General features: G+C 44.9%; 1 protein-coding gene and 1 pseudogene across 1 annotated transcript in view; one reads left to right on the forward strand and one right to left on the reverse strand.

Moving 5' to 3' along the window:
* The first annotated feature begins 7,797 nt into the window (after window positions 1–7,797).
* Window positions 7,798–24,890, forward strand: part of SDK1 (sidekick cell adhesion molecule 1) — an 821,758-nt gene continuing 804,665 nt past the window's right edge. The window contains exon 1 of the mRNA XM_081822645.1: window positions 7,798–8,320. Coding sequence (XP_081678771.1) covers window positions 8,074–8,320 — 247 coding nt within the window. The 5' untranslated portion in view covers window positions 7,798–8,073. The remainder of the gene's footprint in view (window positions 8,321–24,890) is intronic.
* The window catches only part of LOC102734450 (developmentally-regulated GTP-binding protein 1 pseudogene), a 1,352-nt pseudogene continuing 1,158 nt past the window's right edge, over window positions 24,697–24,890 (reverse strand).

Below are 24,890 nucleotides of genomic sequence, written 5' to 3' on the forward strand. Positions count from 1 at the left end.
GGCTTTGTATTTGTAATCTGATTCCACAGGCTTGTAAGGAGGGTCTAGGAGAAAAGTACCTGCAAAGTACACTTCCTCCAAGTATCTCACGGAGCCCTCGGGAAATATCCCTGGCAGACTGTGTTTTCCAAAATGTCTACAACAATACCTCCTATCTTGCCCACTTTTCTGCGATGTGACCTTGCTCCCTCTACATCAAGAGGTAGAGTCTACTTGCTCCTCTCAAATCTGGGCTGGCCTTAGTGACATGCTTTCCAAGTCATGGTGGGCAAGTGATGCCCATACCGTCCCAGGCTACCGCAGAAGGGGCCATACAACTCCAGGAAAACGCTTTTCAGACGCTCCCTCCGGGAACCCAGCCGCCATGCTGTGAGGAAGCCTGAACCACATGTGTGCAGTCTGGTTAAGAGTCCCAGTTGAGGCCAGCCTGCAAGCAATCCCAGCTCAGGTGTCAGACTTTGAGTGAAAAGTTCTAGTGGATCCCAGCCTTAGCCATTTCCCTGCTGTGCCCTCATTGAACTCCTGATCCCCAGACCCTGTGCGCAAAGGGATGGTTTCACATCACATTTCGGGATGAAACTGAGCCAAAAGACAGACTGTGGCTTATTCAAACATTTTTACCTGGTGGATGGTGGAGCTAGAGTAAAACCCAGCCCTCACAGCGTTCTGTCCGGGGCTCCTTCCACCATTTACTCTGCCAACAAGTGTGACTTGTCTGTCGTGCAGCACACACTCTGTTGGGCCCTGAGGAGACACTGGGGACAACTGCATGCTGCTCCAGAGTGCAGAATGAGGGCGGGTGGAGGACATCGCAGAAAGGCTACAATTCAGCGCAAGGGAGACTCGGTGGTAACTGGAGCTTGCCCCACACGGAATGATTCCGAGGATGGACACCGAGGAGCTGAGTGCCTCAGGCAGACAGCGGGGCTGAAGAGGGGTTTATATCAGCCCGAGTCCCCCGTTCAACTTCCTGCCTTTTTCTGAAAGGGATGTAGGAACTTTCTTTCTTTTGACTGAGAACTTCCTCTTTTAAACAAGATGCTCTTTAAGATCCCTTCTGATGAGTTCTTGTGATGCTGTCTGTAGAGTATCTCTCCTGCCTACTCCAAGCGCAGGAGGCAGTGTCGGGAGACACGGGTTCAAATCCCAGCTCTACCTGTTTGTTACGGGCTGGGTAACCCCAGGGGAATGATTTAAGCTTTCGGAGCCTCAGTAAAGTGCACAAACATACTTCCTGTCTCACAGGGGTTGTTGTGAGGATTAAATAAAGTGCTTATGTAAAAACCAGGTGCAGAGACGTCTACTGAATCTGTTGCTAAAGTCTGCCCCTTTCTCCAAAGTAGTATCTCCAACCATCCGCATTCTCTTCCTCTTTCTGTCCCTAAAATAGCCTCGTCCTCTTTGAGGACAGTGATAGAAGAGAGAGAAAGAAGAAAATATGAGCTACCTCTTCCTCAGCTTTGCCTGACCACCCACCAATGAACCTGTGCCCCTTGCCCATCCCCCTGACCTCCCTTTGTGAAAGACTGGAGAGCCCTCTCCTATTCAAAGCCCAGCCTTCCCTTCACAAGTCGTCCCCAGGGGTCTTCGGGATCCTGAGCTATTGATTATAGATCCTCGCAGATCTCCCTTTCTACAGAAAAGACACTTCCCTCAAGCCCAAATCTCCTCGCCATCTTCTACCCTCACCCAAACTTCTTAAAACTGACACCTGCCTCTCTCACTCGCTTCTCTCCCACCTGGGGTTGGCTCAGGCTCCCACTGAAACTGCTGTCACAGGTGTGGGAGGGGAGTCTTGTCACTAAATCCAGGAGTCACTTTTCAGCCCTTAGCTTCTAGATGCTCTGTCCTATTGTCTTTGTAGATTCCGTGAAGTCACCTTCCCCCCCATCACGGGGGCACCACCCTCTTCCACCTTGCCTCCCACCTCTGCTCCCCCTTGTTGGCTTTACCTCCTAACATCCTCCTGTCCAACAATCGTATCTGTGTGCGGACGTCCCACGGACATCTCAAATCTAACAGATTCAAAATCAGATCAGGTGTCTCTTCCACCCCATCCCTCCAATTCTGTTCCTCCAACTGTGTTCACTTGCTTAAGAAACCAAATGGTCATTTTTCTGGCTGCCCAAGCTGGAAAACAGGTATCATCCTCCACACCATCCTATCTTATCTATGGATCCCACCTCCTAAAAACTTCTTAATCTGCCTCTTCTCTCCCATCCAACTGTCCCTGTCATTCCCTATTTAAATGGCCACAACTGTCTCCTCTCAGGCCTCCTGGCTTCTGATTCCCCAACCCTAATGCATCACCTGAATGGTGTTGCTAAATCATATCTGATTATGAGATCCCTTGTTTAAAAACCCTCAGCAGGGCTCCATGGTTCTCATGCTGGAGTTCACACTCTGAGCTCCCGCACATGGTGTTCGCTCTGCTTGGAACATCCTGCCTTCTTCTTCAGGCTGTTGATTCAACTCCTACTTATCCTTCGGATTTCTGTTCAGACTTTCCTTCCCTGGAAAACCTTCCCTGTTTCCCCACGGCTGTGAGATCCTTCTCAGATGTTTCCTTAAGTGCTTTTGCTTATCGTATGATTACTGTGATTGTTTATTTCCCTCTCACCTAGCTAGCCCTGGGGCTGGCACAAATCAGGACATTAATAAATACTTGCTGAAACTTAAGAAGGGAAGGAGTTACTTTCCACCAATCGTTCTCAAACGTTCTCAGCAAGCATGAGAATCACCTGGTGGGCTTGTTAAACCAGCTTGCTAGGCTCCACCCTCAGAGATTCTGATGGGAGTTTCTGCTTCTGTCCTTTTGGGGTGATGCCCCGGCATTTGCACTTCTAACCAGGTGGTATTGTTGCTGCTAGTCTGGGACCACACATGAAGAGCTTCTGCTTTATACACTTTATACACTTATATTTTATTCTATTATTCAGTCTGCAAGGTGAGGGATGGCTATTTTTAGAGAAGGCTGGCAGAAGTTTTTGGAGGCTTGGTACATTTCTAAATTTTTTTTTTTAAGATTTTATTTATTTATTTGAGAGAGAGAATGAGATAGAGCAAGCATGAGAGGGGGGAGGGTCAGAGGGAAAAGCAGACTCCCCGCTGAGCAGGCAGCCCGACGCGGGACTCGATCCCAGGACTCCAGGATCATGACCTGAGCCGAAGGCAGTCGCCCAACCAACTGAGCCACCCAGGCGCCCCGGGGGCTTGGTACATTTCTGGTACCTCTCTTCTTCATAGCTTCCTTAATAACATTTCATGAGAGTTTAGCTTCTTAAAAAGTTCTCAGAAAGCTGAGTGGGCTCTAAGGTAACCAAAGCCCACGCCCCATTAGGGATCAAAAGCAGCACCTGTGGCTCCTTAGTCAGTTGCCAGGCTACAGAACAAAGGTGAGGGTAGGATGGGATTAGCTGCTGGAAGAGAGTTTAGAATGAGCTACTGAGGCATGAAGAGAGGGTAGACCTCCCATCAGGAGAAGACTGTGGAAACCAGATGCAAGGAATCCCCACGACCATTGCCTTGATTTGCACGTGGAAGGGCACGCCATCCCCTTGAGGACAAGTTCATGCTGCAACTTGTCCTCTAATAGGACTGGGGAATATTTTTCTCAGAAGAACCACTGAGCTCCCGTAAGGGACAATTCTTATGGGTAAGAAATGACTTAGGCTTATCACCACTTGCTTTTAAAAAATAAGCTCTATTAGTTTATTTTTGATCATAAACTACAATTCACATTTGAATATTTAAAAAGTACAGAAAAGCATGGAATTCCATGTCCCCTGAAGGGCATTTTATTAAAGTTTGGCATGCATCCTTACAGAAAAAAATAAAATTAACATAAAGGGGGATTATTCTATATATACTTCTCTATAACGTTATAAGAAAAAACTTAATACAGTGGGCATTTCTGCATCCATACTTCTAATTCTACTTCATTAACAGTCATAGGAAGTTTTATTGTGTGGATGTACCATATTGTACTTAACCTTCCTGGATGGGCATTTAGATTGCTTCCTGTTCTTTGCTGTTATTAGCAATCCTTCAGTGGACAACCTTGGACATACATCTCCGTGCATTTGTGAGGTGGAATGGCTAGATCAAAGACAATTTGTAATTAAGGTTTAGCTATGAATTGCAGGTTTCCTTCCAGAAAGGCTGTGAATGTATATTTCCACCAATAGTATGAGTGTCCATTTCCACATACCCTCACCAACATTTGCACTCATCAGTGCTTTAAAATTTTTTTTTAGCTCTGTTACTTTAATTTTTCATTTCTTGGATCAGTTTCTTTGGGCACTCTTCAAACACATTTTTTCCCCTTTGTATTTCTTCCTGACTTGCCTGTTCAGTTCTTTGCCCCTCTTTTTATAGGAATTATTCATGTATTTTTCTTATTGACTTACAAAAGCTATTTATATGTAGAGAGATTAATACTTTCTTCAGTTTGTTGCTTGTTTCTCTTAATTTTTTTTCACAGTGCCATACAGATGTCCTTGGTTTTTAATTTGTATACAGTTGAGTCTGTTGATGTTCTATGAAGCTGCATATTTTCCTTTTAAAATAAAAAAAAAATCACAATTCTATCTTTTTTTTCCTATGAGGAAAAAAAGAGACAGAATGAAGCAAAAGAAAAAATAAAGACAGAGAGGAAGAGGATAGAAAAGAGAGCTGTATTCATGTTTATTCTATTCTCAGGAGATATGGAGTGATTCTCAAACTTTAATTTACTTGGAGACCTCATTAAAATGTAGATTAAGATTCAGTAGGTCCTGCAAGGGTCTGAGATGCTATGTTTCGAATTAGCTCCCAGGTGAGACTGATGGCCAGTGGGCCACACCTGGAGTAGCGAGGTTTTAGGTTATGACAATGGGGAAGACACTGGTGGCCTCAGTTATAGTTCTAACTTCACTTAAATGATCATTTGTTGGAAAACTCCTCTCTCTCTCTCTAATTAAGCAGGTGAAATCTTAACTTTTTGCTCTGGAAAGTAGGAGATAGCTGCAGCTCATTTTTAAAAGTAAGTCCGCTCTCATGGAGTAAAACCCCTCCATCTCATGGTCTTTTAGAATATATGGCTAAAGATTTTAATTTTATTAATTTTTTTATATTTGTGCCTATAGATTTTTAAAGGTAAGTATACAGGGATGAAGTGTTCTCTTCTTGAGAACTTTTTGGGCTGGATAAAATTAAGTGGAGAGATTAATTGGTCGTTACAGGCAGAAATAGTCCAGCTCTGTGCTGACTAGTCCTCTTCTGAGCATTAGAAAGGGGTTTTTCTGTATTATTTTTTTCAGAAAGAATAGCTACAGTCTAAACACATCCCTGAAGACAGTAATCTAATGAGTCATGTAAAAGGCAACATAGTCTGGTTGGGGGAAAAAAAAAATCTTAGACTAGCACTCAGGAGAGCTAGATTCCTACTCTGGCTTTAACGTGGTTACTTTGTGTATGTTAAACTTCCCTAGTTTAGTGCCTTCAACTGTAAGATGAGGCGATGTTCCAGCCTCACTGACCCAGGATGATACTGGAATAAAAAATTAGAGATTTTGGAGTAGAAGTGGTATCAGTGCTCCTCTTACAACCTATGGTATACTGACTTAGGCTTTCTAATTTCCAAACAAGTTTCCACAAAACTGCCTCTGACATGCAAAACAAACTGTAGCAAAAGAGGCTCTGGACATCTTTTGAGTGTCCTGAAATCAAGAAGTTGCCTCTGCCATATTCATGCTGTAAGAGCATATGGGCACGGCTTGCTTTTTGCAAGGAAAATAATGGGCATGTGTTTCTATTTGAAAGGAAAAGGTTAAATACGGACTGGACTCAAGGGTAGTTTGGGACAGCACTGCATTCATTGAGTGTGAATTATCTCATTCCCTTGCGACGACCCTGTGAGATGGGAATTATTTCTAACTTTTTACGGGAATTCAGAGTCAGCAATTTGCCCAGATTTCACAACTAGAGAGACTAGGACCTCAAAGCCCTCAGCTCCACTCTTACCCCTCACCCCCATCTCTGAGCAAAGCAGCTTCACCTCTTTTAGCCTTAGTGTCCCCAACTCTACTAGTGACAGCCCCTCTCACACAGGGGGATGGTGGGGATTAGTGCCATGATGTGCCTGTCCAGGGCTGGCCCACAGTAAGTGTTCAGCGCACAGTAGATATCATTTCTCTCCTAGGCTCTCATACAGCCCCGGAGGTTGGAAAGGACGCAGGGCTGTTGCAATGGAAAATAAAAGTAGACACGCCCCCCTCCCAGTCTCATCCACCTGTCCTCAGGGACAAGGTACCCAAAGGGCGCGTCTGTGCTGTATCAGGAAGTGCCCACTAGTGCTTCTCACTTTTCTGGCCCTCCCTGCATGGCGTGGGAAGGGGTCCGAGCCCTGGGAAAGGATCTAGGTCAGAATCCACCTCCTCTATTTGGCTACTGTCCTTGGGCCTCAGTTTCGCCAGCTTTCCTTCACATGGTCATTGTTGAGACTTAATAAGGGTGGGTAGTGCATAGTAGGTGCTCTGGCAGCGGGAGCTGAGAAGCGGCTCTCCTCTCCCTCGCCTGGGGCAACAAACCGAACAATCACAGCAAACCTGCACCCAGTTGTCTTGGGGATCCAGCACCAAGCGAGGCGCACGCCCTGTCCCGCTGCCATCACCACTTACATGATCTCAATCATCACATGCCCCCAGGCTCCTCCAGGCCAACTGCCAACAGCATCAGACTGTGTGTCACCTTCCAGGCCTCCTCCCACAAAAATACTGGCCTCCCAGCCTCCGGAGCTTAGTTCACCCCATAAACTCTGCTAATGCTTACCACATGCGGCTGAGCTGGCGCGCTCCGCCCCACGCCCCTTCCGCAGGCTCCCCAGGCCTGGCTCTAGGAGACCCTGACTCCCAAGGGACCCTTCCCCGCTAGGAGAACTTCTCCCGAGGGCACCCTTCCCGCTCCAGACCCTCCCCCTAAGGGACCCTTCCCCTAAGAGACCTTCTCCCTAAGAGATCCTCCCTGTAAGGGCCCCTTCCCCTAGGAGACCCTTCCCAGAGACCGGCCCTCCCCTCGGCGGGAAGCGGCCGGCGCTGTGGTCCCCGCAGGCCACACATGACCTTGGACTCCTCGCCAAAGCCAGCGTCCACTCCTGGCAACAGGCGGCGGGTCTACACCCAGTGGTGCCTTTTGTTGTTAAGAATTGGAAACCCGATCGCGCTTGTTTCTCGTTTGCAGTCACAGTAACTTGGCGCTTAACCACTCGAACACCCACCCTCTGGCCGGAGAGGGCGGATCCCGGAGGGGTTGGGGGGGTGGGGAGGGCGGGCTGGGGGCGCCGGGTGGGGCGCGCCCACCTGCACCGGCCAGCGGCTCTGCGGCCCAGCCCACCTGCTCCTCTGCCGCACGTGCGCCAGCCCACCTGCGCGCCCGCACGCCCCAAGGAGGGCGAGGCCGGCGCCGCCCCCGCCCCCGCCCCCACCCCTGCGGCCCGCACCGCCCCCGCCCGAGCGGTCGGCCGAGCGCGTGCCGAGACGGCGCCGGCCTGCAGTGCGCGCCGCGCGTCCCTAGGGGGCGCAGCCGGCGCGGGAAGCCGCCGAAGCGAGCCAGAGGCCCGGCGCGAAATTCCAGGCGGGCGGGCGCGGCCAGTTTGAAAACAGGCGAGGGCGTGGGGGCGGGGCGTGAGGCCCGCGAGCCGCCTCCCCGCGGCCAATCAGCGGCGGCGGCGGGCGCGGGCGGGCGGCGCGTGCGGCCCGGCTGTGAATGGGGCGCGGCGGCGGCGAAGGGCGAGTGCCGGCGCGCGGGCGGGCGCACTTTCTCCTCAGCGCCGGGCGGGGGCGGCGGCGGCGGCGGCGGCGTCTCCTCTTCAGCGCCCGCCGGACCCTCCGGGAGACGTGGCGCGGCCGGGGCGCTCCGGCTGCGGGGGCGCTGGGGGCGGCGTGACGGGAATTTCCCCCGCTGACAACTTCGCCGCCGCCGCGCCCTCCGCCGCCCTCGGCCCCCGCACCTGGCCGTTCGGCCGGCGGCCACCGCCCGCCCGTCCCGCTCGCGGGGCCCGAGGCCGGGCGCGGGCGGCGGCAGCTCCTCCTCAGCATGGCCCGGGGCGGCGGCGGAGCGGCGGGCCCGGGGCGGCCGCGGGGGTCCTCGCCCGGCCCCGAGCGGCGGCGGCGGCGGCGGCGGCGGCGGCGGCCCCGGGGAGCCCGCGCGGCGCCCGAGAGCCCCGGCCGGGACGCGGGGGAGCGCGGCGGGCGGCCGGCGACAAAGTTGAGCGCGGGCCGGCGGCGCGGATGGTGGGCGCTCCTGGCGCTGCAGCTGCACTTGCTCCGGGCGCTGGCTCAAGGTAGGCGCGGGGCCGGGGCGAGTCCGAGCCGTCGGGCCCGCGGGGCGGGCGGCGGGGCTTGACGCAGCGGGCCGGGCAGCCGAGCGCTCGCCCTCCAGACGCGCCCTGCGGGGCTCTGTCGCCGGCGGGAGCGGAGTCGTGCGGCCCCCGCCGCCCAAGTTGGGAGCCGGCCGCTCGTCGGAGCCCGGCGCCCCCCGCGGGCGGCCGGCCGGCATCTCCGCCGGACCTCGGGGCGCGGCGCCCGTGGCGGGAGCCGTCGCGCGGTCCTGCCCGGGTCCCGATCCCGCACGGCCCGCTGCCCGAATCCGGGGCGGGGGGGAGGGGACGGTGCAGACCACCGCGGGCAGAACTTTGGGTGCCCGCGGCTTCGCCCCCCGCCCGGGCGCCCGGCGAGAGCGGGGCGGGGCGCGGGACGCTATTGGGGAGCCTAGCTCGCGGCGGCGCGGAGGACCGGCTGCGCGGGGAGCTTGCCCCTTCGGTCTGGGTCCTGTGAAAAACCCATTGGCCAGCAGCATCCTTCCCCGCCGAAGTTGGCTGGTCGGAAAAGGGTAAAGATCGAAGCAGACAACAAGAACGCAGGCGTGAGTAGGTGCCTCCTGCGGGGGAGGTCTTCAACTCGGGTCAGCGTACCCCTGCTGCTGCCGGCAGCTCTGGGAAAGCGGGCTTGGGTGGTGGTCGCGGCGGGGGGGGGCACCCCCTGTCACCGGAAGGAGCCGGCGCTGACGGCGATGGGCGCTCGAACTTAAATTAGCCGTGCGCAGTGTCCGGTGGCGGCGAGGTACGCGGGGGGACGCGTAACAGCTGGCAGGTAATCACGTCTGCGAGGTGCGAGCTCACAGCCGTCCCCGGCAGTGCAGCAGCTCGCTCGCGGCTCTTGTTGATGCTGACCGAATGTCCTCTCGACCGTGGTCCCCCCCCCTCCCCGCAGCTCTCCTCGCACCTGCTTTCCCGTTTTGCTGCGTGAAAACAAACTGCCGTATGTCTGCTTAACTCCTCCATTACTAGGAAAATTTTCATTTCACTGCGTGTGTGTGTGTGTGTGTGTGCGCGCGCGCGCGTTTCTTTTTGCCTAATGACTGACTTTGGTAGAAAAGCGTTTATTAAGTCATTTTGTAAAATGGGATCTGTAGATTGCTAGAGAAGCCAGGTTCAGATGAAGAAATCTAAATCACTGAGGGCTGACTTTTAAAATGGAGATGGTGTTTATTATTGTTTTCCTTTTTTTTTTTTTTTTTAAAGCGGTGACTTGCACTTTGCAGTAAGCCCTGTACATTTGTACGTTTGAAGATTTGTGCCAAGTTCACATGGCGGCGGTGGTGGTGGGGAGGAACCTGGTGGTCTTGTTCTTAGGTATATTATAAGGATTTCAAGTTACCAGTTGCACTCTGAAGCCTGTATAATGTGTCGTATTTTTACAGCTGTAATGCTAATGAAAATACATAATTAAACTGCACTAAGGCAACAGTTAAACTTTGTTAGGAAGGAGTATTTTATTCCTTGTTGCAAGGGAAAACATGGGTACCTGTTTTACATTTATATGGTTTATGAAAGTGTACAGGTCTTTTAGTGTAAAATTTCAAATGGGTTGTCACAAATTTTAAATTCATTGACAGGCTTCTGTTCTTTGTGCTCTGTGAAATGTGTAATATATCCATCATTTTTTATATCATATTGAAAATTCATATTACTGGAGAGATGTCACCACCATTTGACAAAAGCTCATGTATCTTGAAAATGAAAATTCTGGTGCTGCTATAGAGATTTCTGATGGGATGATGAGTTGGTCATATGCAAGGGAATATATTCTCTTGAACCTTATCAGATAAAATGTAACATTCTAAATGGAATGCTTAACACCAGGCTGGAACTAGTTACAAGTACCATATTATTGTGTTGCTAGGTGAAGCATTTCCTAATTTCTCTTTGTCTTCTAATGGTATTTCACGTGGTTAGGCTTGGTCATGATATTTTGGGAGAAAAGTGCAACATTGACTAGTAAAAGTTACATATAGTTTACATAGCCCAAGTTACATAATTGGCCATTGCGAGAAATACCAGGTTCGGATCTTCCAAATATAACTTTAATATGTCTTGGGGACATATATGTCAAGGAGCCAGATCTGAGTGAGTTTATTTAAGTAGGCTCCACTCCGAACGTGGGTCTTGATCTCATGACCTGAGATCGAGTTGCTTGCATGCTCCATAGACTGAGCCAGCCAGATGTCCCCAGACCTGAGTGTTTTGGGAGGATGCCTTCTGGGGTGAACGATGGTTGGGTCATAAGTATCATATACGTTTAGTCTGTGATGCCCTAGTTTTATTGCTAGATGTTTGATAGACTTGTTGATCCTGGTAATGTTTAGTATAGCCTCCTACGTTCAGTATAGCCTCGTGTGCCAACAGTTTATATTCATCAGGCTGAGAGGGATAGAAATGCCCTCCTCAGTTATTGCTTTGGGGTTGTTCATAGTTCTCAGTTTCTCCTTTGGAGTTATCGCCACTTAGATCGATGGTTCTTGAACTTTGGTGCGTATTAGAATTACCTGGGGAAATTTGGTGATCCTGTAGAACCACAGCTTGCTTTCCAGGTGATTTTGATACACACCAGGGGTTGAGGACACTAAGTTAGATTGCCTTATGTCTTTCCTCATTCCAGTTATCTGCTGCTTTCCTGGAGCCTCTCTGGCTCCATGTTTCTCCAACCTGGGTATGCCCTGGAGTCACGGAGGAGCTTTAAACCATATTGAAGCCTGGATCTCATTTCCAGAATTTGAGGTTTGACCTGGGCATCGGATTTAAAAACTCCTCAGGTGATCCTAATGTTCAGTCAAGTTTGAGAACCATTGCTCTAACCCTTGAAATGAGACCACCTCATGCATTTTCCCTTTGAACCTTGTTGCTGGCCTTGTGGTTTTATGGTACTCCACTGCCCCCCAAATTCCAGTGACCTTTATACACTTTGAACCTTTCATTTAAACTTGTTGCATGTTTGTGATCTCAAGCTTTGAAGTTTCTCCCTGACTTAATCAGCTTTTAATCGCTTATGCTGTTTGTTCCTACTGTTGGGTTCCTACTTTGTGCTAGTGTGCGGTATGCATCAGAATCACCAGTGAAATTTAAAAATACAATCATCTGGCCTCTACCTCTGACCTGGAGGATCTCTGGAGAGTGAATTTGTGCATTTAAAACTCCACAGGTGATGCTTGTATCTTTATGCTCTGGTTTTATCCTTGTTGGCCAATCCCATTATCTCAGTTAATTCTCTGTCATCATTAGTTTGACTTCATGTGGTCTGGATGCTTACCTGGACCCCTACCTGGACCACTTTTCTCAGGCCAATTCCCAGCCTTGGGTAAGGTCTACTAATTAGGCTTCTCTGCCACTGGTTTGCTGGAGAAGTCAGAAAACTGTGCTAATTGGGTTTGCTGCAAACCTAGCTTCCTTTTGGGGCCTTATGCTTTTATTACCCCAGAAGCATTTGGTTTCCCCTTTTCCTCTTAGACCCCCTTTCTCTCACAACTTTGAGATACGAGTTTCCTCTGGACCTTGAGTTCCAGACTACCTACTTTACTGGAGAGTCTTCGTAGAGAGTGCTACACTAAGTGTTCAGATACTCACTGATTAAATTTTATTAGACCACTGCATGTTTAACAGATGGCAACTAGCCACTGGGTTGGCAACTGTCTTGTAAATCCAGTAATAGGCGATTTCCACCCTCTGTGCAGCCACCTGTAGCCAGCCTTTACTGAACGCTTCTTACGTGCCAGGCACTGAGTGCTTTATGAGTAGGCTCATTTACTCTTCACAACAACCCCTGAGAGGTAGGTAGCATCTTGTACTCATTTTACCTGTGGGGAAACTGAGGCACAGAGATGTTAACTGATTGGCTTGAGGTCCTGAGGCTTGTAGTGATGGAGCCAAAATGGAAAGCAGGCTGCTTAATCCACAGTCTGAACGTAACAGCTAGGCTGGACTGCCTTCCATGTAGCCTGGAGCTTTCTTTGGGAAGGGAGAGCAATCAGATCAATACCAAGGGAAGATGGTAGTTGATGTTTTCTAAATACTGTGTTGTTACTGGACCTCACATTTCAGGTTACCTTATTTGCTGTTGTCATTGTTAAATTCCATTGCATAATTTGGAGGAGAGAAGAGGAAATACGCATAACCCCCTCCATGTACCCATTCCTCTCCCGTAATAAAATGTTGCCGTTTTGGAGTTTTTCTTCATAAAGAATCTTTTTTCATACTGTAATTTTCAAATTCCAACTGAGAATAGGTTGTGGCAGTCTGTTGGCAGATTTGAACACCTCAGAATTGACCACTGGGAGTGTACCAACCATTTCTTTGAGGAACAGTTGGAAAATTCTTTTATCTGCATTCAAGTACATGAATTTAAGTCCTTTAAATGCAAATAAAGAGGTGGGGTTTGTAATGTACAGAATTTTTGTTAGTTTGCTTCCTTTTGTTAGTTTTATCTTCCTTTTGTTAGTTTTATCATGCCTTTTATCTAAACATGGTTAAGTTTAGCTACTTACTGGGATTATACCTAGCTAGGAAGTTTCTTGTGCCCTTAAATATTGGGGTAAAACAAAGTGGAACTCTGACAAGTTAGGTAATTAAATGGAATCAAGATGTTATTAAATTCTGCCTACCAGTTGCCCTTATATTATTTCCACTCTTTAGAGCCCTTGCATATTTTTTGTTTAGAGACATGAACATGGGGCCGTCCTCTAGGTGTCCTCTAGATCAGAGACGAGTAATGTTGGTTGACTGAATCTACAGAATGAAAGACCCAGAGTGAGTAGAAAAACAGAGAAACTGGTTTTGACTACGTCACAGCTTAAATTTCTGCAAGAAGTAATAAAAGCTGTAGTGTGTGTTTTTTTCTTTTTTTAAAAAATATTTTTAAGTAATCTCTATACCTGACGTTGGGCTTGAACTTACAACCTCGAGATCAAGAGTTGCATGCTCTTACTCACCTTCCACCTGAGCCAGGCAGGTGTCCCTAAAAGCTGTAGTTTTAAGAAGTAGACTCTTGAAGTCCAAATCCATGGAAGGTGAGTAAAGCTGAGGGTAGGGAAATAAAAATCAGGTTGAAAGGTATAGTATAAAGAGGAGTTAAAGTAGAATTATTTTTTAAAAAGTGAAGATTTTTTTTATTTGGTTATTCTAAGTGATGATACATTTCTACCTAATGTAACTGAGCATTTTCATTTGTATAGTTTTTTATTATAATTAGGCTCCAACATGCCTGTAAGTTATTTTCTTAAATTTCCCCCTATGTTTTTAAATCTCCTTTAATAAAAAGGGCATAAACATTTGTACGCATGGTCCTGACCAATGTATTTTGTCAACTGGTCCAGAGAATATGGTACCTCCTGCCATCCTTTTGTATTAGCACATAGAAATTAGTCCTAAATTTTTTAGTGAATTTTTGAAATGCAAAAATCTGTCATAATTAGACAGCTACTTACCTGCCACTTATTGATCCCATATCTGAGACCTCTTCTGGAGAAATATATTATTAGTCTTAGATTCATTGTATTAACACTATTCTTGCTATATCCAAATATAAAATGAATAAATGCTGTTATGGGAGCACTGCTCTAGGAAACCCTAGATATTTATATATTTGCTATTCTAGTATTTAGGTGGCCTCTTGACAGGCTGCTCTAAAGCCTTAGCCTGCCCCCTGCCCCCACAGTCTGAATGAGAATACTTTTGTAAAGCTTTCTTAGAAACATGGATGTGGTGAATGGAAAAGGTGATGGTCTAAGTGTCAGTAGACCTGGTTTTTATTTTACTCTGTAACTAACTTGCAATAGGAGTAAATCTGTTAGCCTCTCTGGATCTGTTTTCTCACCTGTGAAAGGAGGGGGTTAGACTAGATCTTTAAAATCATTTTGTTCTGATTCTCTGATCTTCTGTATGTTGTCATATCCTTTCTGCCCTTTACTAGACTCTGTAAGTGTGTGTCCTATCTGGGGATTCTGTAACTCCATATGTCTTAGCTCTTGGAAACTGATTCTCTTTATTTTACTTTTTCCAGGGTATTTACAGTATCAAAGACAACTAAGATGCAGTACAGTATTTCTCCTGCCGTCTAGCACATGATGTATTTACTCTAGCCTGAAAATGGCTCATGTTCAAAACTTTAGGTTCTGTAAAATGAATTAGTGCCATAATTTAGAAGTGTAAGCCTGTAGTTTGGAGAAATAAATTTCCTTAAAAATATGAAATGCTTATTTATTTAAATGGCTGGAAGAAGAAAGGGCAAGAGTAATTGAAATCTGGAGGTAGTTAATGCAGAGAAATTTAAAAAAGATATGGAATAGTGGTGGATATGAGAATATTTACATTTATAGGACAGTGACCATCAGTAATTTAAAGAGATTGGTAGATGGTGTTTGTTGATGTTTCTGTGCTCAACCTAATGTTATGTTGATTAATTGTATTCCTTAGGGACTTTTAGTAAATCAGAAGGCCCTCAAAATTAACACAAGAACTATTTTCCACTCTAACAGGCTTAGCTAGCACTCTGTTGATATACAGTGCCTAGTGAAGATAACAGCTATCAATTAAATAATCCAATTTCTTGACGTGTGTCAGTCATGTAAATCTATTAATTTACTGATCTTTGGAGATTAGCTTGTTGAACATGGGCTAAGACTATAGTTTCTGCGCTGTTTTTGGCTTTGCTACGTATGTATTTTTTAACTGACAAGGCCAGCCTTTGGAGATATGGTCTGTAGAGAATGGGCTAGACTTGTGGGCCCATATTATTACGTAGATAAAGTTAACCTTTGGTGCAATGTTCTGTTGCTTCTTCTCCCTTTCAGAATTCTCTTCTGTATTCTAGACATGATTCCTTATCAAGAGAGGTTTGGAAGCTGTCAGATATGTAAGCTTGATTTTATAAAGATGAATCATCTTTTCAAGAAAAAAAAAATATAGGGAGGTAACCAAAGAATGGCTATGGCTATTCAAAGAGGAGTGCCTGTGGTTGCCTTTATTTATGTATGTATTTATGTATTTGGTTATAGAGCCCACGGGTGGTGGGGTGGGGCAGAGGGAGAGAGGGAGAGAGAATCTTAAACAGAAGTTCCTCATCCAGTGCAGAGCCCAACGTGGGCTCCATCTCATGACCCTGAGATCATGACCTGAGCCTAAATCAAGAGTCTGATGCTCAACCAACTGAGCCACCCAGATGCCCCAGTAGTTGTCTTTATTAAGAGTAATTGGTGGTGGGAATTTTAGCAACCCAAGTAGACAACTAGTTTGGAAAAAGGAGGGATTTTCATAGCTTATATCACATTAGGTATATCCTATTCTGCTTAGATAAGGATGATCATCTCCAGAAGTTGTAGTTTCTGTGGGTTCTTTGGTGTGATCCTTAATTTATTTTGTGTCTTTGTGGTTTATTCATGAGAGAGGGCCTATTTTCAAAGTGAAGTTGGTTCTATTTGCCTTCGTCCTAGGTGTTACATGTGGTGGAAAAAGAATAGGAGATTTTTATTTTGCGGACCAAGCCCTTATATACAATGAGTGTCAATGTTGATTTAATATATGAACCACCAGATGGCAACAGAAAAAAGTGTTTATGGAGGATATAATCTGTAGTTTTCACAGCTAATTTTTTTTCTTTCCATGGTTATACTACTTTTCAGTATACTTATGTATACTTAAAATATTTGGCTATGAGCAAGGTGAGTTTATAATACCTGACAATGCAAATCACAACCAGCAAATAGAATAGTAACTGTAAAGTATTACTAGAAAAAGACCATTTCTTTACTCAAACACACGTATAACTGTTCCCAGAGGGAATGGGTTTCCAAATATGCAACTTTATGATTTACGTTATTGTATAGTTACACTTTTACTTCTCATTTTTTTTGTTGTTGTTTAGCAGTTAGCTTTACAGTAAGCTGTGATGTTTTGTAGAACATAAAAGAAAACATGGCTCTTACCCTACAGCATTTTATGTAACACCTTTTAAAGGAGATACATGAGTTTACAAACATTAAACATATTTATATATTTTCTGGCCAAAGGTATTTTTACTTTATGTCGAATTTGTTTTATTTTTGCCTTGTAGGCATGTCCCCTTTTTCTAAGTGTGTCTTCTTGGCTCTTCTAAAGTTTTTTTCTTTCCTTGTTCTTAGCTAAGACTCTTGGCTGCAAGCTAGAAACTCAGTCTGAACTACTTAAGAAAAAAAGGATTTCATTGGAGGCATCCTGGGGTATCACAGTGTAACAAGAAGAATACCTTGAAACTTGGCAAATTTGTGATTCAGCTCCACCTTAGGAATAACTTAGAGCCAAGTGTTTAAAACCTCTCAGGTATTGTCCTCTCTGTCATCCTCTCTCCGTTTGCTTCTGTTCCCGTGTTTGGTGTCATTCTTGACTGTCACTGAAAATTGGCTTTACTTCTGTGACTCAAACCCAGCTGTCATCAGTCTGCATTTCTAATGCTTCAGAACCTGAAATAAAAGATTGACTTAAAGCTTTGGTCCTGAGTCCGTAATCTGGGAAATGATCAGATTGATATTTTAAAAGCATAATCTCAACAAGGGGAAAAAGCATTTTGGTTGCAAAACAGAGTAGACTGGGAAAAACCAGAATGAATGACCCTAGGTAAGTTAGGCTGTATCAGCAGTTGAGGTGAGAGAAGGTAGTATAGCTTGGACTGGCCTACGTTGATAGTATTGGAGGTGGACAGGGTAGGTGTTGTAGAGACAGATTTAGGATGCAAAAAAAAACAAAGGATTTTGTAAGGTAATAGTTTGGATATGGAGGGTGGATGAGAATGTCATGGGTGATGTTCAGGTTTCTGGCTTACATGACGAGTTGGTTAGTGCATTCATTTGCTGAGGTTGGACCACTTTAGTTGGGGCAGTATGGTCATGATTGTGGTTTTTGATATGTTAATGCGAGGTACTTTTGGGGCATCAAAACAGCTGTTAGGAAAGTATTAGATACACCTTTTTCAGTCAAAGGTGAGGTCTGGGCTTTTGTTGTAAATACTTGTGGAGAAGGTATAGCCTATTGTTTAAAGGATAGGATTGGCATAAAATGGACTCAGTCATTTGCTAGCTCTGCTTCCTAAGGTTGGCTACTTTGTCATCTTTTAGCATTATTTCTCATCCCTGAAGTAGGTATAGTAATTGATCCTACTTCATAGAGCTGCTGTGAGGGTCAGTTGGTATGGTTGCAGGTAAGGTGTTTAGCACCTTCGCAAGTACAGAGCATGCATCCTGTCAGTGTTAGATGGTAGTCTTATTTTTATGGTTTTGTGGACAGGAATTGTGCCTCATTCACCTGTTCTTTTCCCATAGAATTAGACATTAATGAGCCACTGTAGGGCAGAGTGGGGAGTGTGAACAGTTGACATGACTGGAGCATAGTGAGGTTAATCTGGCTGTGACTCGATAAATTGAAAGAGGAAGAGATTGGAGTGATGGGAGTGAGAGAACAATGGTGGTAATATTGGAATAAGTATTTGAACTGGGGTGGTAGTGGGGTGGCAAAATTGGAATAGTCAGTATTGCTGCGGGGAGGTGAGTAAGATGAAAACCAAGAAGAGGCCATTGGATTTGTTGATTAGGTGGGAAATGTTTATCTTTTTGAGTGTAATTTCACTAGAGTTCTAGGACTATAAAGCAGATTGAAGTTGATTACAGAATGAATAGGTAGTGAGAAAATGGAGTCAACAGGTGTATTCTTTGTTGAAATTATCTGTTGAAATTCTCAAGAAAAACTGGGAAGGCATTTGAAGTGTGTAGTGACGAAATGATCTTAAAATGCCTTGGGAATATTTAACTAATTTGGAAACTGTTCTCAAGGTTGGAAAAAAAAGTTGGCTGTTGTCATCTGGCAAAATGGTAAGTAATCATCACAATTCCCTGAAGTGATCATTTTAGTTTCATACTTTGTGACAATCGCAGGTTTCTGTCAACATTGCCACCAGAGCTGATCTAGAGGACTTTCACCGATACTCTGACACAAACACATAGAAACTGTGGACAGAATATACTAAGGACAAATGAAAGCATTCCTGAGCCTGATAGACCAGGAAATCCCAGGTGCCAGAAGTGAAAGGAGAACTCAAAGCCAGGGTATGATTGGGAGCTTAAGACCTGCCCTGCTCTCAGATCTGGATGCAGGCTCCAAGGGCTTGGTCCTGAGGGTGTCATGAAGGAATAGGAGACATGGTCTTAGGTCTCCATGAAGAAGGAAGGTGGGGTTGAAGTCTTCCTACATAAAACTTTGAAGGTTGTCCATCTGTGAAAAGAAGACTAGAAAAATCTAGTCCAAGGAAGTGCAAAGAAACATGTCCTCCTGAGGTTGTATGTAATTAGAAATAAAAAGAGAAACCTCTGAATCCCAAAGCTGTACATAACATTGAGGGTGGGTTAAAATTTAACATTTCTTACAGTGCAACTAATCCTCAAGCTGAGAAATTAGCAGGAAATGTGGTATAGAACTATGGAAACCAGTGGAGCCCTTAGAAATAAGTGTGAAACTGTCCTGCAGAGCAAATGAAAAACTTGGCACTCTAAATGAAGAAACAGTTCATGCTAAAGATGAACTTGCAGTAAAAAAAAAAAAAAAAAATTGCCAGCCAAACAAGGAAATGAATCTGTACGAAGGAGAGTGGGCAGGTGTTTTAAGTAGGAGAATTGTACTCCAGGAGGTACTCCCAGGACATGAGACAGAGATTCCTTGGTTAAAATTATTAGAGATACAAGAGGTAAGAGTGTAATGAAAGAACACCATAGACTAGAAGATTTGGGAAAGGACCAAAGAGAACTTACAGAAATGAAAATTATGGTCTTTAAAAGTAAACTCAGTGGACAGGTAAAACAGCTGAGCAGTGTAATTGAAGAGCAAACTACTGATTTTTTTAAAAAGATTTTATTTATTTGAAAGAGCACAAGTGGATGGGGGTGGGGGGCCAGGGCAGAAGGAGAGGCAGAAGCATACTCCTTGCTGAGTTGGGAGCCCGATGTGGGGCTTGATCCCAGGACCCTGAGATTATGACCTGGCCGAAGGCAGATTCTTAACCAATGAGCCACTCAGGTGCCCCCAAATTACTGATTTTTAAGGAGGTCTGAGGAAATTGCTTGGAATGAAGTACTGAAGTGTCAAGAGATGGAAAGTGAGTCCTTGAGACTCATGATCTTTAGTATGAAAGTCTAGTATTACCGTCTCTGAACTTCCAGGAAGAGGAAATAGTGGGGGGAGGCACTATTTGAAGATATAATGGCTGAAAATTTTCCATAATAAATGCAGGGCCTAAGTTCTGAGTTCCAAGAAGTGCAGTAAACCCCAAGCAGGCTAAGTAAAAATAAATTCATATTTAGACACATTGTAGATGAAATACTAGAAACAATACAAAAAGCAACCTGAGGGAGGCCGTTATCTAGACTGGCAGGAATTTTGAGTCCATATAAAGTAATGTTCAGGAGTAAGTGAAATAAAGCCTTTGTAGATAAAAACAAAGATCACTCATAGACTTGCTGGAGGACTACTAAAAGGTGTTTGTCAAGAAGAAAGAAATTGAAACTGGAGGAAGGAGTGAGATGCAAATAGCAAAGTATGAAGTTTTAGGAAGCAGTTTCTCAAATTTATTATATGCCTTGTGGTTTGGGAAAAGTGAGCATTAGTAGTGTCCACTGATGTAGGGTGGACAGATTAGCTTAAGAGTGAGGGCAGCAGAGTTCGTTCATTCATTTAGTGCTTACTGAGGGCTTTCAAGGAGCAAGGCACTGTGTAAAGCAATAAAGGTACAATGATAAAACACAGTTCCTTCCTTCATGGAGCTTATTGCTTATTAAGGTGGAGACACACCGACAAAATAAAATACAGTTGATTGTGAAGAGCCCTTTCAGCTGTACAGATGATTCAGAACCTGGGGGATGAGCTTCAGCAGGATCTTAGCAGGGATACAAGTAGGCAGGCCATATTAGAGTCTGGGGATTCAGATTAGGACTTGGGAACACAGATTCATGTAGAAAGAAACTGAGCAACCTGAGTGAGGAATTTAGTGTCTAGATAATGACAGGATATTGCCAGATAGAAGGACTGAACATCAAGACTTTTGTGTTTAGCCAGCACATTCCAAAATGGCGTTCTTTACATTCCGAATTGGGGTCTTAGCTATGAAAAAAAATTGGACTTGGGTCTTAGCTAGCAGGAAGCTAGATTAAATGTGCAAGGATAAACTACTTTTTTAAAAAAAGATTTTGAGGGCAGTGGGGAGAGAGGGCACGTCTGTGCGCGCGCACACGCGGCGTGGGAGAGGGAGAAGCAGGCTCCCCGCTGAGCAGGGAGCCCTCCACTGCCATGGGGCTCAATCCTAGGACCTTGGTATCATGACCTGAGCTGAAGGCAGCTGTTTAACTGACTGAGCCACCCAGGAGCCCCAAGGATAAACTACTTTTAGTAACATTTGAAGAAGAGCATACATATGGAGGAACATTGTTAAGATATAAAGAAGTTCAGTGGATCAGAATTAATGGCAGGCGAGAATGTAGACATTCGTGATTTGTGGCAACTTGATATTACTGGCTGGTTGTTTTTAACAAACTCCTGGACTTTGAAAATTACTTAAATCTAGTATCACAGAATATTATAGTTAGAAAGGCAGAGGTCATCTGTATCTCTCACTTCTTTGTGGAATCAAACATGAAACCTAAATTGTGTGGTGCTTTTGTGTTGATGGGGATGTTGTAGCGAGTGGAAATTTATAATTTAGCATTTCATTAGCTTCAAATGCCGCTTAAGGTTTTTTTTTTTTTTAAAAAAACTATTTCTTTGCTTCAAAAGTTGTTCTTTCTTGGGTAAATAAACTGAATTTTACCATAAATGATATTGACAATAAACATGTTTGAAAAAACAAAAAACAAACCAAGCCAAAACAAAAAACCCCAGTCAAACCTCATTTTCCCTGTGACTTTTCCCAAATCAGCTAGTGAGGAAACATTGGGAAACTGCTCTGACTCTCCTTGCCGCATTTCAGGAAACAGGCTTGGTTGGAGTCCTCTGTATGTGTTAGCAGTGGGTGACACTGACCAAAAGTTTCTGGCAACTTTTCTAGTGACCGATGCAGCGTAGGAGTAAAAACTGTACTGGGTTGGTATTAAGTATGTCGTAGAAGTAGATCTAATTGACATGGAAAGATATTCAGAATACAGTAGGTGAAAAATGAGGTTATAGTGTGCTTTGTACAGTGTAATAGCTTGTCTTTACCGAGTGCTTCTCATGCACTGGGCACTGTGATAGTGCTTTCTATGCAGTATCTTCTAGCCTTGTTACAGCCCTATTCTATAGATGAAGAAATTGGGGTGCAGACAGGTTAAGGTCACCACTTACTAAGTGGTGGAACTGAGCTTTGAATGCAGCTTTGGTTGACCCCAGAGCCCCTGCTCTTAGTCCTTGCACTGTGCTGCCCCTCTGCGTGTGACCTGACCACATGGTGTGGGAAGTTTCTCCAATACAGGGCCATTTATACATACATAAACAGGAAAGGGGCTGGGAGGCAGCACACTGAGATGTGAATATTAATAGCAGCTGTCTCTTAGTAGAAATATCGCAATTTTCTTTTCTTTTACTTTTCTCTATTTCCTGACTGTAATGGGGGCTTAGATTGCTTTTGAAATAAATAATATAAAATATTACAGAAAAGTATAATAGGTTTAAAAAGTAATGGGGATGTAATATTAAGTCAAACAGGAAACCGTCTTTTTTTTTTTTTTTTTAAGATTTTATTTATTTGAGACAGAGAGAATGAGAGAGAGAGAGCACATGAGAGGGGGGAGGGTCAGAGGGAGAAGCAGGCTCCTTGCCGAGCAGGGAGCCCGATGCGGGACTCGATCCAGGGACTCCAGGATCATGACCTGAGCCGAAGGCAGTGGCTTAACCAACTGAGCCACCCAGGTGCCCCATGATTTTATTTATTTAAGAGAGAGAGAGCATAAGAAGGGGGAGGGTCAGAGGGAGAAGCAGACTCCCCGCCGAGCAGGGAGCCCGACGCGGGACTCGATCCCCGGACTCCAGGATCATGACCTGAGCCGAAGGCAGTCGCTTAACCAACTGAGCCACCCAGGCGCCCTAGGAAACCGTCTTATAATCTATGCAGCAAGTATGAATGAACAGATCATCCTGTCTAGAAAGTGTTTATCTGTGTTATGGGAAAATTTTCTGTACGTTCTAATTTTCAAACAAGTGTTTATAACTTTTTAAAAAATTATGAAAGCAATTATTTACTGTAATGTGGTATTAGTGGATTTTAGGAGGACTATGGTATTAAAGTAGTTTAGTGGTTCATGCTGAGATTCCATTAATGGGGACCCGAGATTTTGGTGTGTTTTTCTGTTGGAGGGAACGTAAATTACGGTTTTGGGCCTTATTTTGTTCATTTATTTGAAAAGACATGCAGTATCTTAAAATTCCAGACTCCCTGGAAGAACAAAAACTCCTTTGAAAGATGGATGGATAAACACATTTGTACCACTGATTTCTGGTTAGGGCTGCTTAATCTTTGTTTTACGACTCCGGTGTCAAATTCTCCCAATAACAACTCCAATATCAAATCAATAAGTTGAAGTTTTTATGGTATTATGTACAAAAAGCTTGAAGTTTGTAATTGTAAATGAAAATTAGGAGTAATTTTAAATTGAAATATTTTATATAAATTAACTTAATGCGTTTATATTAGATACACTATAAATGTAAATTAGGAGAGTGTTAGGTATGAATGTGGTAGTGTGGCAGGCAACACTTAGGGTGGCACCTGGCTTACAAAAATGTACCATTTTCTGGGAGTCGCCCTGGTCCACAGCAGGGGCCTCCGTTGGCCATTTCTCTGCTTTGTCCTCTTTCTGAATTGTTTTCATGATGCTCTGTGAATCTGTGCATCCTCAGAGCTGCTCTGGCTCTTGCCTGTCCTGAAGTGCGGACATTCTGCTTTTCCTCATGTTTCTCAATATATCCTCCTTTTTGCTTAAGCTACTCAGAATTGCTTTTCTTTGAGCAAATGGTATTCAAACCTTTTGAAGGATGGGGGCAGGGGTACTTAATAATAAAGCATTGCCAATAATTTTGTACCACATAAATATAAAATTATAGATATTCTAATAGTAAATACTTTAAGGCAAGCAAAGGAACATACATTGATTCTGAATAGGCATATTTTTATTTTTGATTTTTATTTATTTTTTTAAAGATTTTATTTATTTGAGAGAGAGAGAATGAGAGACAGAGAGCATGAGAGGGAGGAGGGTCAGAGGGACAAGCAGACCCCCTGCCGAGCAGGGAGCCCGATGCGGGTCTCGATCCCGGGACTCCAGGATCATGACCTGAGCCGAAGGCAGTCGCTTAACCAACTGAGCCACCCAGGCGCCCCTGAATAGGCATATTTTTAACTGAATTTCAACAAATTCAGGTCTTCGTGTGTTTTGAGTTTGTGTTCATCTTTCTGCTTTTCAGACTAATTGGGGAGTGGGAATTCCTTTTCCTAACTTTGCTTTAGATGCTTCTGTGTCTTCATTTTCCTTCCCCATTTCTGCAGCTCAGCTTAGTTCTGTAGCTGTGTTCCCTGGGCCTGCCAAGGGTGGGCTTGCCTCTGCTCTTTCCTGTCTGTTTACTGATGATTTTTGAGCGGCCTTGTTTCTTCCCTGTCTCACCAAGTTTTCCTACCCGCAGTCTCTCCTCCCACGTTCACAGGAGTTGGTTTCTTCTTTCCATGTGTGGCCACACGTTCAGTCCTCGTTTAGGATGTGAGCAGTGGTAATAGGTACTCTTCATAGGTGAAAACATGTAGAAAGCATATATGACTAAAATAGGTGTGCCTTTGTTGTCCATAAATCTTTTAGTTTTATTTAGCCTTGGTAAGCAGGGAGAGGTGTAAGGTATCCTTCATTATAGGATTTTAGCTTTTACAGTTATATTGTATTGTATTATGTAGTGCTGCTTTTTTTTTTTTTTTTTTTGGAAGGGTCTCCCATGACTAAACATCAAATAAGATGTTGCAGTCACATTTTTATCTATTTCACACTTAAGACCAAGCTCCCAAGTACCCCTTCTGCAGATGTCTCATTGTACATGTACCCATCCTCATTCAGTTCAACCCAAAACAAATTCTGACGGTGACACATGAACTGCACCTAGCTGGATGGCCTACCAGGTCCTTTATGCAGTTGAATTTACAAGGTGATACCAAGTTAAGACAAAGTTCCAGCTTGGATGCCTTCATCTCCCTCCCCTGAATCCCGATCCACTGGCTGCCAAAGCTCGAAGGGGTTTGAGGTAGGGTGCTTGGTCATGGGAAAAGCTGCTATGGTTGGCCCAGCACATGGGTAGAGGGGAAGGTTTCATTTCTTCACAATCTGAATGACATCCTCGTCCTCCAATGTATGATCTTTACCCACTTTTTGAGGATTGTGTTTCACAGACAGACCCCACACCAGAGCGTATTTAAATTCTTTGATAAGATTTTTGTGAATCTTCATGCAGAAATCCTCCACCGTAGTCCTAGAGTAAGGCAGCACCACTGGGGATATATAAT

This window comes from Leptonychotes weddellii, chromosome 5 (genome assembly GCF_054177405.1).
Source record: "Leptonychotes weddellii isolate Sample4059 chromosome 5, ASM5417740v2, whole genome shotgun sequence".
NCBI lineage: Eukaryota > Metazoa > Chordata > Mammalia > Carnivora > Phocidae > Leptonychotes > Leptonychotes weddellii.